The sequence below is a fragment of the Tupaia chinensis genome, unplaced genomic scaffold (assembly GCF_000334495.1).
Source record: "Tupaia chinensis unplaced genomic scaffold, TupChi_1.0 Scaffold144171_2, whole genome shotgun sequence".
NCBI lineage: Eukaryota > Metazoa > Chordata > Mammalia > Scandentia > Tupaiidae > Tupaia > Tupaia belangeri.
Window position 1 is genome coordinate 275,828 of NW_006204028.1, and position 14,036 is coordinate 289,863.

Consider the following 14,036-nt stretch of genomic DNA (forward strand, 5'->3'; position numbering starts at 1 on the left):
ACAAGGCAGTCTTATGTGCGAGGGTTCCTAGTTCAGTTCAGAGACTTCCCTGATTTTGCCAGCTGCATATATGCCCCAACCCAGGCCGGCAGGGGCTGGAGGTGGATCCCAGCACTAAGATCCCAGTGAGGTGCAGTCTCTCTCTCTCTTTCTGTTTCCCTCACTCATGGACTAAATAAACAAACACACACACAGATACGTACAACATAAATTTACCATCTCATTTTTTGCCATAGGGCAGGCGCTACCACGCCCCCATCTCATTTTTTTAAGTTTATTAATCTAGCCTTCAGTTTGAAAGTATACCTTGGGTTTGGAATTCCTATTCTCCTGGTTTAGTCTGATGGTGAGAGAGAAGGGCACATACACAGTTTGCACCACCAAGGAAAAGCTGTGGTATTTGGAAGCTTTGTTAAGAACTGTGGTAAAGCCCTCTTAAGATATTAAAGGGTGGTTTACTAATTTTTGTTTTTCTAAGAACTTTAAATGCTGTCTATACCATGTATATCTCGCGTTTTTCTTTCTCACTGCCTTCTTCCCACCTTCCTTCCTCTCACTCTCTCTGTTGGTGTATCCATTTGATGGGATAAAATAGAAAAGATGGGAAAATTATATCAGATGAATACTTATTGTGAAATTTTGTTGCATTCAGTAATATACAACAGTTTCAGGTTTGTTTTTGAGAGAGATTTTTGCTCTAGGGTGTATGCTCTCACCAGAGAGATAGAAAACGAGAAATCACACCCCACCCCCCCCCGAGGGGACAACAGCCACACCACAATCCCTTCTCCATTTTCCTCTTGGGATTTTGGGTGTGCACACACGTATGCCCAGCATGAGTTTTAAGCCACAGGGTCTGAACTGCACTTGACAGTGTGGGAGTCCAGCAATGTAACTATTATGCCATCTGCTGGTTCCTCAGGTTTTTTATTTTTTTAATTGCTAGAGGGTATGTGTGCTCACCAGAGAGAGGCAGAGAGAGGGAAAGCGAAAAATCACTCCACAGTAGGGCATGGTTACCCTTCAGTCCCTTCTCCTCCATTTCTCTATTCTGTCAGACCTGGGGCATGCATGCATATGTGGTCTATGTGTTTTTCAAGCCTCCAGGACTGGGATTTGAGCCATGGTAGGCCATGTAGGATACAGCTTCCTCAGCCAATAGTAGGTCCTGGGACCAGCCCATGTTTCAATCTTTTTATTTTTTTAAATAATTAACTTATTTCAATTGTATTTATTTTATTTGTGTATTTATTTATTTATTTATTTTTATTTTACCAGATAGGGAGAAAGAAAGAGATGAAAAGTGAGAAAGTAAGTTGCCAAGTCCAGGACTCAAATCGTGGACAGCTATGTGGGATTCCAGTTCCCTTACCCACCATGCCATCTGCTAGACACATTATTATTATTACTATTATTTTTTGGGGAGGTCTTTGCTATAGGGTGCGTGTGCTCACCAGAAAGACAGACAGAGACAGAGAGACAGCGAGAAATCACTCCCCAGGGGGGATGGCCATGCCACTATCCCTTCTTCTTTCTCCTCTCGGGATCTTGGGCACGCACGCACACGCGCCCAGCATGAGTTTGAGCCACCGGGTCCAGGACTCATCGTTTATTTAATTTTATTTATTATCATCATTACTATTATTATTTTCTTATTTTTAAATTTTATCAGACAAAGACACAGAGAGAAGAGAAAAGTGAGAAAGCAAGCTGCCAGATCCAGGACTTGAACTGTGATCAGCCGTGTGGGAGTCCAGAGCATTAACCACCATGCCATCTGCTAGCCAGCCCCCAGCCCATGTTTCAATCTTAACATAACTCTTGCCTATCCTCCTATATTCATACAACTTTTGTAACCTCCTTCAGTTGGTATGTATTCAGAGATTTAAGACTCTGTCATACACACACACACACACACACACACACACATATATGTATGATTTATGTATTTATTTATTTGTTTATTTATTTTAATTTGACCAGAGAGGGAGAGTGAGCGAGAGAGAGAAAATGAGAAAGCAAGCTGCCAGGTCTAAGACCCAAACCGCGGTCGGTGATGTGGGAGTCCAGAGCTCTTAACTACCACGACACACCAGCCCCAAGGCTCTTTGTTATGTTAATATAAACAAAATTTAGTAAACATATTTTAAAATTCAGATATGAAGAACTCAGATGTATGAAATATTGAGGGTTTTGCTTCCCCTTTTGAAGATTATGGGTTCTCACTTATTAGAGTTCTTCAGTGTCACATCGTTAGTTGAGAACTGCCAGTAATGGATTCTTTTAGTCAGCTCCTGGTGGGCTTTCTATACTGTTACCTTTCAGTATGTTCATAAATACTCTGTCCTTAGCTTTTGAAGAAGGAAAACAGCAGATTGCTGAGTTACATGGGTTTGGATCCTGACTCTTTGCCGTACACCACTTCAAATCAAGGAGCTGCAGGACAAAACCCAGGACTTGTTTATGGCAACCCGTATTCTGGTAAGACAGCTCTGCCACTCTAGCTGGAAGGCCCCTGCCTGCATCCCTTTTCCCTACTAAATTTTTTTTTGTCTGAGATGCTAATTAAGACCAGCCTCACACACACATATATGTATGATTTATGTATTTATTTATTTGTTTATTTATTTTAATTTGACCAGAGAGGGAGAGTGAGCGAGAGAGAGAAAATGAGAAAGCAAGCTGCCAGGTCTAAGACCCAAACCGCGGTCGGTGATGTGGGAGTCCAGAGCTCTTAACTACCACGACACACCAGCCCCAAGGCTCTTTGTTATGTTAATATAAACAAAATTTAGTAAACATATTTTAAAATTCAGATATGAAGAACTCAGATGTATGAAATATTGAGGGTTTTGCTTCCCCTTTTGAAGATTATGGGTTCTCACTTATTAGAGTTCTTCAGTGTCACATCGTTAGTTGAGAACTGCCAGTAATGGATTCTTTTAGTCAGCTCCTGGTGGGCTTTCTATACTGTTACCTTTCAGTATGTTCATAAATACTCTGTCCTTAGCTTTTGAAGAAGGAAAACAGCAGATTGCTGAGTTACATGGGTTTGGATCCTGACTCTTTGCCGTACACCACTTCAAATCAAGGAGCTGCAGGACAAAACCCAGGACTTGTTTATGGCAACCCGTATTCTGGTAAGACAGCTCTGCCACTCTAGCTGGAAGGCCCCTGCCTGCATCCCTTTTCCCTACTAAATTTTTTTTTGTCTGAGATGCTAATTAAGACCAGCCTCATTGTTAAGACTTGCTGGGCAGAAGCTGAGGACCCAACAGAAAGATTGCCAGGCAAGAAGTGTTAATTGAGAAATAAATCTGAATCCAGAAGACGCAAATCAGATCTTTTGCTTAGAGGCAGCAGACACAAATTGAGTCCCGTGGCTATATTCCAAATGTATAAATCAGAGGAATGTCTTTATGTAGAAGATATACACATACAAAGCTACGGACACTAATTAAGGTTTGGAAATGGAAGCACAAGAGGCCGTTATGCTGCGGTTCGGCATCCACCCCGATGGTCTGGCCATGGAACAGGAGCGTGCTCCACCAAGACTCCAGCTAAGGGAGCAGGAAGTAGGGTATAAAACAACCTTGTCACTCAAGGACTTGGTCGCATGTCCTTGCCAAATAGGGAGCTTTTCTCTCATCTCCAGAAGTAATTTGAAACCCCACTTGCTGATTTGGACAATTTAAAGCAGCAGTGTAATCCTAAAAGTCACAACCAGATTTTTGCAACAGGGAGGGGAACAAATTTATTTGTTCTTTAAAAATATTTTTAAGCCATTAATTTGAGAAATAGCTGTTTGGCTGGATGCAGTCTTAAAATCTATTCTCAAGCTGTGTTCTTATTAAATTGTTACTATTTTTATTAAAAAATGTATTTTCTCCACTCTGAAAGTAGGTCTGTTGATTTTTGCTGATTATATAACATATACACAGGTTTATTGGAAACACATTATTTTTTCCTCTCTTGCTTTATCATGGTCCTAGAATTCCTTCCATTGGGAGTAAATAATGGATGCAAGAGAGAAAGGACCTAAGGCCCTGGGGAGAAAGGGAACAATGAAGATTACAGAAAATATCTGTTAGAACACATTTGGAAGATCTCCTAGGGATGATACCTTTTAATTGAATGATTTTTTTTTTTAATTCCCCTCAGGTGTCCAAGAAAGTTCTGCTCCAAGTCTGGTAAGTTTTATCCATGAGACAGTCCATATCAAATCTTTGCCAAAAATTCCCTTCCTACCCCAGTTCTTTGGAGAACTATAGGGATGCTGGCTCATTTTGATAACTTCAGGGTTCAGCCAGATGCATTTGTTAAGGGCCCGAGGCTGAGCCAGCCTGTTGAGGTGGGGAGAGGCAAGCACAGCTCGCCCGGCAGCAGCATTCTGCTCAGGTTCTGTTCAGGATCTCCACCTGGGAGCTGCACGAGGTAGCATGACTAGGGAGAAGCCTGAGCTACTCAGCTGCCACCCAAGTGCTGGACTGCACTGCCCCTTCCAGACCAGATGCCACCTTGACTGCAGCATTATTACGCCCTTTTAATCCTAGGATTAGAGAAAGCCCCAGTGAGTGTCTCCACATATGAACCTGCTCATTGAGCCACTATTTCTTGAGCATCTACCACTATGCCAGGTCCCGAGAGTTGAGTGGAAGACAAGGTAGACCTGGCTCCTGCCACATAGCACTTCCATTTGTACTGACCTTTTTACTTTTCCTCCCAGCTGCCCTTCAAGAAATGCCCCAACTGTCTGTCAGATTGTGCCGATGATGTTTGTGAGCATGTCTTGGAACAGCAGACCCTTTGTCTGAATTGTCCAATTTGTGACAAGAGCTTCCCAGCAAGAGAGAAACAGATCTTTGAAGACCATGTGTTCTGCCATTCTTTATAACGCCCCAGCCTCTTGGATCCATGCTGTTAAGATTTTATATAGTAGAACCTGTATCTTCTACTGTGAGTTATGAGTCAGGATTCTGCCTAATCTGAAATTATTAGGGATTACTCAGCCTTGCTGCCCCTACAGGTAGAGCCACATTGACTATCTGAAGGACAGTGTTAATAACCTCCATCCTCGTGGGTTATTACTGTTAAGCACGTAAATCTAATATCAGTCTCCCACATATGGTGCGCATTCTTCCAAAGGGCTCTAGTACAAGGACCCTCAGAAGGAACTGACCGGGCTAGTCACTACAGGACTGTTACTAAGTGATTGGTTTTCCAAATTGTCCTGCTATCATTCAAGGTCAGACCTCCAGTGTATTTAAACACAGTCCTCAGTCCGAACCGTGAGGCCAAAGATGGACCAGAGGTTGAGAATTTCTTCCTCCTCTGGCCTCTTTCTCTAGCTGATTGTATTAGCCTAGAGCCAAAAATGGCACAGCAAAGAACTCAGATGTCCAGTACCAAAAGTTTTCTCGTCATTATTTCTCAGCTCCCAAAAGAAGAATCTTATTCCTGAACCACTGACAGGAAATAGTAATTCAGTCACAGGAGGACTTCTTTTCTCTCTGGATATCTCTGATTGGCATTTTTCTACTCTTTGATTTTTCCTATGCACATAATTTTTTTGTCATAAGTTCTTTCTTAATAGTTAATAGGAGTCATTAGAAACTGTATGCATTTGCAACTTTCTGAGCAGGTGAGTTTGAATATGGATAAGTCAGTATAAAGAGAATTATTGTTAATTTCTTATTAATACTAAAAATAAATAACTTCTATTTTGGGGGCCTATGTAATTTAAAATAAGCCTTCAGTGTGTGTTTTTTTTCTTTTTCTTTCTTTCTCTCTCTCTCCCTCTCTCTTTTTTGGCAGGTTTTTGCCATAGGGCATATGCACTCACTGGAGAGAGAAAGTGAGAAATCAGTCCCCAGCCGGGATGACTAGTTGCAATCCCTTCTCCTCCATTCTCCTGGGATTTTGGGCATGCATGCACATGTACCTAGTGTGATATTCAAGCCACCAGGTCCAGGACTCAAACCACAGTTGACCATGTGGGAGTCCAGTACCTTAACCACCATGCAGCATGCTGACCCCAGTGGTCTGTTATTTTTAAGCTTATGGAGAGTGTGATCGAATGGATTATGGGAATGGCAGACCCCACCAATGACTTCTCTTCACCCCTTTGACTATTCACCAGCAGTTTCCTGGCAGTTACTTTGAGGTGGAGAGCAGGGACGTCATGAAGCATTAGTTTAAGAAATCTGGGGCCCTGACTTCTTGCTCTGTCTATCCAAGCATTTTTTTAAAAGGAGCAGTGTAGATTTTTTAAAAACCTTTTTGAACTAAGTTCAATGCCTTCCTTGCAGATTTGCCTAATTGAACTACAAGAAAGCAATTGATTTTCTCTGTCCTCAGGGACTGAACAAATGGGAATGACTCCCAGGCTGTCATTATAGAGACTTCTACAAAAATTTGTGAACAATGTGAAACATGATGACAGGAATAAGGTCACAACCGCCATTGTTCCTCATTCCTACTGGGGTTTCCCCTGATATGACAAGTTATGCCCCAGACTAACTGTATTGTCCAAGTCACAGCTTCTTGCTTTATTTCTCCCTCGATAAAATCATACTACTCCTCCCGTATCACGTTTTTAATAAGTTGTCTCTTGGACTCATAAGCCTTTTGCCCCTGTAAGAATCAGTTGTGACATTAACACTAACTCTAGAGTAGGAAAATTGTAACAGGGTAATGGTAATAAAGGAGTTTTTCTGCAACATACCCTTCCTCCCTACGAAATGTCTGTGCTCCCCAGAGAGTTCCGGCAAGAACTGGAGTTTCGTTTGTTTTTTCCTAGTCCCTCTTAAGTACGTGAATGGAGAGGAACAGCAGATCCTGAGTACCAATTTCTGGTGAATTACCCAGCCCATGGCCCTGCAACCCTGAGGGTTACTGTGATTATCAACAGCAGCAGGAGCCCTTCCTTGGGCTTGGTAAAAACCCAATTGAGGTGTTAATGATCCTTTTTGCTGTGTGTAAAACAAAGCATCTTTAATCACTGTTCATTGTCCCCAGCTGCTCTTAGCAAGGCTTTGAAGAGGAAATTATGCTCCAGGCAGCTACTAGTGGTAAAGGAAACCATCACTCTGACATATCCACTCTCCACCCTAGCTTTCACTCCTGTCCTCCCTCCACTCCCTTTTTATTTTTAGGCTTCTGCCACGGGGTGTGTACTCTTGCCAGAAACAGACAACAGGAAAGTGAGAAATCAACCCCCAGGAGGGATGGTCACTCCACAATCACTTCTCCATTCTTCTGAGATTTGGGGCACATAAGCAGATGCGCCTGAAGTGACTCCCAGGCCTGGGGCAAACAATGATCAGCCACACATTTTATAGCAGTAAAATACCTACAAAAAAACCAGAAGCAAATAGTACTTGTATTTCTTTTTTTTTTTTTTTCATTTAATTTTTATTTATAATTATTATTATTCTTCAGTTTGCTACTGGGCATGCACACTCACCAGAGAGACACACACAGAGAAAGTGAGAAAGTAAGCTGCCAAGTCCAGGGCTCAAACCACAGTCACCATGTGGGAGTCCTGTGCCCTAATCACCACACCATTTGCTGGGCCCAGTACTTGTATCTTAATTGGATTTTGTTGAGAGGTTTGTGCTATAGGGTGTGCACGCTCCCAAGAAAGACAGAGACAGACAGAAATCATCCCCCAGGGGGGTGGCTATGCCCTTCTCCACCATTCTCCTCTCAGGATCTTGGGCACGTGGATTTTTTAATCCTTGTACTTACAGGAACAGGTTTCCTTCCTAATTAATTCTCTCAATCTAATATTAAAATATTTTGGAGGCCCAGGGGCCGGGAGGCTGCCGGGAGCAGCAGCACTGGGCCCGGCGCAGCAAGAGAGGCCCCAAAACGCCAAAGAAGTACAATGCACGGTTCCCTCTGGCACGGATCAAGACCATGCAGAGGGTCGGTCGAAGAGATTGGGAAGGTGGCGGAAGCTGCGCCTGTCATTATCTCCCGGGCGCTTGAGCTCTTCTTGGAGTAGCTTTGAAGAAGGCCTGCCAGGTGACCCAGTCCAGAAACACCAAGACCATAACCACATCCCACCTAAAGCAGTACATTGAGTTGGAGCAGCAGTTTGACCTCTTGAAGGACTTGGTGGCATCTGTGCCTGACATGCAGGGAGATGGGAAAGACAACCACATGGATGGGGACAAGGGTGCTCACAGGGGTCGGAAGCCTGGCAGCGGGTTCGGAAGAATGGTGGGATGGGAAGCAAGGGCAAGGACAAGAAGCTGTGGGGACAGACTCAGCAGGAGGATGAGTCAGGATACAGGTACTGATGGGGGAGAGGAGACCGTGCAGCCCTCACCCCAGGCCAGCCATCCCGCTGCCCATTTTCAGAGCCCTCCGACACCGTTCATGCCCTTTGCCTCCACTCTGCCTTGGCCTCCGGCACCTCCAGGCCCCTTAGCGCCTGACACAGAGGGTGAAGAGGATTATGACTCCTAGTGCCCTCTGCCCCCCAGGCCATACCCCATTTTGGTTGGTTTTAGATGCTCTGGGGGAAAGAAGGTAGAGCTGTTTTAAAGTTTATTTTTAAAAATTTAATGAAAGCAAACAATTTTTTTACATTACCTTAGCACACACATTTGCTAGGTGATGGGAAAAAAGACCCAGGAAAATGAGAGTGTGAAAGAGCTGTGTGATAGGACCAGCAGTTAGCGTAATGGCTATGTCGCTGGACTTCATGTAGTCGACCGTGGTTCAAGTCCCAGACCCGGTGGCTTAAACTCACGCCGGGCGCGTGTAAGTGCATGCCCAAGATCCTGAGAGGAGAATGGAGGAGAAGGATTGTGGCATGGCCAACCCCCCCCGGGGGGGGGATTTCTCGCTTTCTGTCTTTCTGTCTCTCTCTGTCTGGTGAGCCCATGCTCCCTATAGCAGTATAGCGAAAAAAAAAAAAAAAACTATAAAAAAAATAATAAAGAGCTGTGTGTAAGAGACTAAAATCAGAAAGAGTTGGCAAGGTGGTGAATGTGGGCCCTTAAGAACACCTTATAGTTTCGGGAACCAGCAGTTAGCGTAATGGCTATGTCGCTGGACTCCCACGTAGTCGACCGCGGTTCGCGTCCCGGACCCAGTGGCTTAAAACTCGCGCCGGGCGCGTGTGCGTACGTGCCCAAGATCCTGAGAGGAGAATGGAGGAGAAGGGATTGCGGCGTGACCATCCCCCCTGGGGGGTGATTTCTCGCTTTCTGTCTCTATGTCTCTCTCTGTCTGTCTGGCAAGTGCACGCGCCCTATAGCAAAAAAACCTCTCCAAAAAAAAAAAAAAAACACCTTATAGTTTCAGCTTTTCCTCAGTCATGCTTAAAATTGGGATAAAATGTGACTGCCGTGATGTTCAAACAGCACTTTGTGACTTGAATGCTTGTCTACAGCAGTAGTAGATTGCACTGAGCTAAGCGTACTCTAACCTGGTCTCCTAGCAACAAATGTAGCCTATCTGCTAGGCCAGCGCTAGGTGCAGTCCATTACCTAGGAGAAAGCAGCACCGACTGCACAGAGATGAAACCAAAGACACACTCGCCTTATTGCCTGGAGTTCACCAACAACAGGCCACAACCACAGGGCTCGCTCTCCTTAGTTGATCTCAGAAATACTACAAGGTTTTTACATCCATGTGCTTTACAGTTTAGAATGTATTTCTTCATATATCTCTGTATATCCTTTGAGACAGAAAAGGCAACTGTTAACTCTTCATTTTTATAGATTAATAAATTGAAACATGGAGAAATAACTTGCAAAAAGTAAACAATCCACGTGTTCATCAACTGATGAATAAATAAAATACAGTATATCCATACAATGGCAATAAAAAGGAATGATGTACTGACGCGTGTCACAGCTTGGATGAACCTGGAAGACAGGAAGTGGAGGAAGCTACACCACATCATACTGTGTGATTGCACTTTTAGGAAGTGTCCAGAATAGCAGATACACAGTGACAAGATCGATTAATGGCTTCCTAGAATTGGGGGGAGATGGGGAATGATGGCTAATGAGTGTGGAGTTTGGGGAGTAAAAAAAAATGTTCTAGGCCATCCGTAGTGGTACAACAGTAACACAATGCTCCACAATGCTGTGGCCACATGGGAAGGTCCTGGGTTCACATCCCGAGGTCTTCCTGTATATGCGAGGAGCGCATGCACACCTATGCACACACACCTGTGATCTAGATCGGTTAAGGCTGAGGGCAAATTACTGCATGATGGCCTTGTTGGGGGTCTCTCTCTCTTGAAGTAGACCGTTAGGGAAAAATGTTGGGCCAGCAGGAGGTGTGGTAGTTAAGGTGCTAGACTTCCACGTGGCCGACAGGGTTAGTGTCCTGGACCTAGCAGCGTGCTTTCTTAATTTCCCTGCCTCCCTCTCTCTCCCTCTCTGGTCAAATTTTAAAATAATAAAATTAAATATTTTAAAATTATTAGGGCTGGCAGGTGGTGTGGTGGTTAAGGGCATTGGACTCCCACATGGCCGACTGTGGTTCGAGTCCTGGACCTGGCAGCTTGCTTTCTTACTTTCTCTTTCTCTTTCTCTGTCCCTCTCTGGTTAAATTAAAATAAATAGTCAAATAAAGCTAAATAAAATAATTATTTTTAAAAATAGTAAAATTAGGACCAGCAGGTGGCATGGTGGTTAAGGCACTGGACACTCCCAAGTGGCTGACCACAGCTCAAGTCCTGGACTTACTTGGTGGCTTGCTTTCTCACTTTACCTGTGTGTGTGTGTGTCTGTGTGTGTGTGTGTCTTTGGTCATTTTAAAAAATAAATTTCAATAATTCTTTAAAAAATAAAATTATTTTCAAACACTCTAAAATTGTGATGATTGTACAATTCTGAATATACTAAAACTCATTGAATTATATAGTTAAAAGTATAAGTAAAATGTATGTGTGTGTTATATATACACACACACATTGCCAGAGGGAATTCACTTACCAGAGAGGAGGAGAAGGGAAAAGGACCTATATTCGAGTCACACAGGCAGTCATGTGGGATCCAGCTTCCTCAATTAGCAGGACCTAGAACTGGCCCTCAAGCTGTAATGGCTTTAAAAGGTTAAAACGATTACTGCGGTCAAACGTTGGCTCACAGAGGGCGACTCGGGAGCTGCAGCGCATCCGTTGGGCACTGCTGTCCCGAGCAAGGAGTGATCCCAGGACAGCCTCTGCTGCAGCCGTGTGGCCGCACGCCCAGCGTGGTGATTCCAGGACAGCCTCTGCCACAGCCATGTGGTTGCCCGCCCAGCGTGGTCTGCAGGCAGCTGCATGGCTGAGATGGAATCAGGACTAAGGGGCGGGCCGGTTCGCCGTGGCCTGCCGTTTGGCCAGCGTCAGTGGTCTCTGGGAGTGTCTACTCCGTGTTGATGGATGTACCCAATAAAGTCGGGGGAAGAGGCATGAGCCCACAAATCCCAGGTAATCACGTTAAGAGATCCTGTCTGCTCTGCCTGATGTCATTACTCTCTCCCCGCTGAAAGAATGTGGCGCTCCAGGGGACTGTGTTTATTGTTCACTCAGTCAATCAACATTTATTGAGCACCCAGTGTGCAAAGCTGGTACTGGGCCAGGGTTTAAAATTAGAAGACAAGTTCTTCTCCTGGGAAATCTACAAAATCAGTGAAGACGCTCTCTCTGCCCTCAGAGAACCCAGATTGCTGGGGGAGAGAGCCTTGGGTATGACCCATAAAGTCAAGTTAGGGATACCGACAAAGGTGAGGGCATCGTCTTGCAAACCGAGGACACAGGGCTGTGGGACTCAGTGTTCAGGTGTTGTCACAGCCCATGTTCGTGACGCCATCTTACAGAAGGGTATTTCAGGAGAGGAAGAAGGCGGGGGGAGAGGGCGGGCAGGTCTGGGGGTTTTTTTTAGGGGCTGTGTGAAGGAGGAGGGAAGAGTGAGGAAGGAGAAGCAGACCCAGGCTGCAAAGGACTTCCAAGCAAAAGCACTAGAATAAATTGTGCAAAGTAATCTTTCTGTACTGGAAGGGACACGACCCAGTCGAGTCACCTCCAATGAGCTCATTTGAGCCGACCAAGGGGCAGGATAAGAGTCCCTCAGCACCCCAGGCCACTGGACTCGCAGCACCAGGGTTGGAGGACAGGTGGCATGGACATCTCCCACCTTTCTGCCTCTGTCCCCTTCTGTAGGCTGACATCGTGGTCTAATGGACGACACAATGTAAAATGGTGCTACCAACAAAGCTCTGGGTGTTTTTCTCTTTATTAAATTATTTTACTTTATTATTTTTAAAGTTTGTGTTAGAGCACATGCTCACCAAATAGAGAGGGAAAGTGAGAAAGCAAGCCACCAGGTCCTGGACTTGAACTGTGGTTTGCCATGTGGGAACCCAGCGCCCTAACCACCACACTACCTGCTGGCCCCAAGCTCTGGGCTTTTAAGCTATCCCCTCCTCTCCAGAGGAGTCATGTTTTGAAAGAATGTGCATCTCTTAGTCTAATTCTAGTTTGTGTCTTTCTTATAAGGATACTTGCCATTGGATTTAGAGCCCACATGGACAACTAAAAAAAAAGAACCTCTTCCCCTCGAGACACATGGGCCCCCACCACCATGCCACCTGTTGGCCCCCCAAAGACACATGGCCAGTAGGCAGCATGGTAGTGAAGGCACTGGATTCCATGGTTTGAGTCTTGAGCCTAGCAGCTCAAAAATTACACTGGGTGCATGTGCGTGTCTAAAATCTCAGGAAGAAAATGGAGGAGATGGGACTGTGACACTGCCATCCCCAATGGGGGCTGATTTCTCATTTTCCCTCTCTGTCTCTGTCTCTGTCTCTGGTGTGTGTCCTATGGAAAAGAAATAAAGGTACTTCATCACGAGTCTTTTGTCAAATATGATGTATATGTCATCTTTAGCCATAGCAAATAATAATCACAAACCTGGAGATTAAGACGTGGACATCTCTCTTGGGGGCACCATTTTTCCACTACAGAGAGGTAGGGAAGAGGGGACCAGCAGTTGGCGTAATGGCTATGTCGCTGGACTCCCAGGTAGTCGACCACTGTTCGAGTCCTGGACCTGGTGGCTTAAACTCATGTCAGGCGCATGTGCAGGCGTGCCCAAGGTCCCGAAAAGAAAATGGAGCAGGAATTGTGGCATGGGCATCACCCCTGGGGGGTGATTTCTCACTTTCTGTCTCTCTGCCTCTGTCTTTCTGGTGAGCGCACACATCCTATAGCAAAATCCTCTCAAAAAAATAAATAAAGAGGGAAGAGTAGAGTAGATAATCACTAAGATTCAGACTCAGGTGAAGAGCCTTCTAAGAAGGAAGTCACATTTTAGGCATATCAAATTTGAAGGCCTTGGGACCAGCAGATGGCATTAAAAGTCATGTGGCTGGACTCCCACATAGTCAACCACAGTTTAAGGCCCCAGACCGGTGGCTTAAACCTCATATTGGGTGCATGTCTGTGCGTACCCAAGATCCCAAGAGGAGAATGGAGGAAAAGGGATTGCTGCGTGGCCATCCCCTCAGGGAGAGATTTCTTGTCTCTCTGTCTCCCCGGCATGCACATGCACCCAAAAGCAAAAACTTCTTTTTTTAAAAAAAATTACTATTTTATTTAACTTTATTATTATTCTCTAGTTTGTTCAGAGAGAGAGAGAGAAAGAGAGAGGGAAAGTGAGAAAGCAAGTCGTCAGGTCCAGGACTTGAATTGCAGTTGGCCATGAGGGAGTCTAGTGGATTTAACCACCACGCCACCTGCCAGCCCCACCAAAAGCAAAAATTTCTAAAAAAAAAAAAAAAGGCTAATTTATGCTCAGGGCCAGCCAGGTGGTGTGATGGTTAAAGCAGCTGAATCCCACATGGCTGGCTGCACAGTTGGAGTCCTGGACCCAGCAGCTTAAAAAATACACCAGGTGCATATGTGTGTGCGCCCTAAATCCCAAGAGAAGATCGAAGGAAAGAGATTACAGTGTGGCCATCCCCTCTGGAGGTGCTTTCCCTCTCTTTATCTCTGTTTCCCTGGCAAGTGCCAGCACCCTAAA

At 44.9% G+C, this 14,036-nt stretch overlaps 1 protein-coding gene and 1 pseudogene across 3 annotated transcripts in view; both read left to right on the forward strand.

Moving 5' to 3' along the window:
• CALCOCO2 (calcium binding and coiled-coil domain 2) overlaps nt 1-5,748 on the forward strand; it is a 40,063-nt gene extending 34,315 nt beyond the window's left edge. For all 3 annotated transcript variants that reach the window (XM_006166142.3, XM_006166141.3, XM_027767331.1), the window contains exons 13-15: nt 2,352-2,481; nt 4,162-4,190; nt 4,727-5,748. In XM_006166142.3, the coding sequence (XP_006166204.1) occupies nt 2,352-2,481; nt 4,162-4,190; nt 4,727-4,894 (327 nt within the window). In that variant the 3' untranslated portion in view covers nt 4,895-5,748. The remainder of the gene's footprint in view (nt 1-2,351; nt 2,482-4,161; nt 4,191-4,726) is intronic.
• Nucleotides 5,618-8,730, forward strand: LOC102475508 (dr1-associated corepressor pseudogene; annotated as a pseudogene).
• The last annotated feature ends 5,306 nt before the right edge of the window (nt 8,731-14,036 follow it).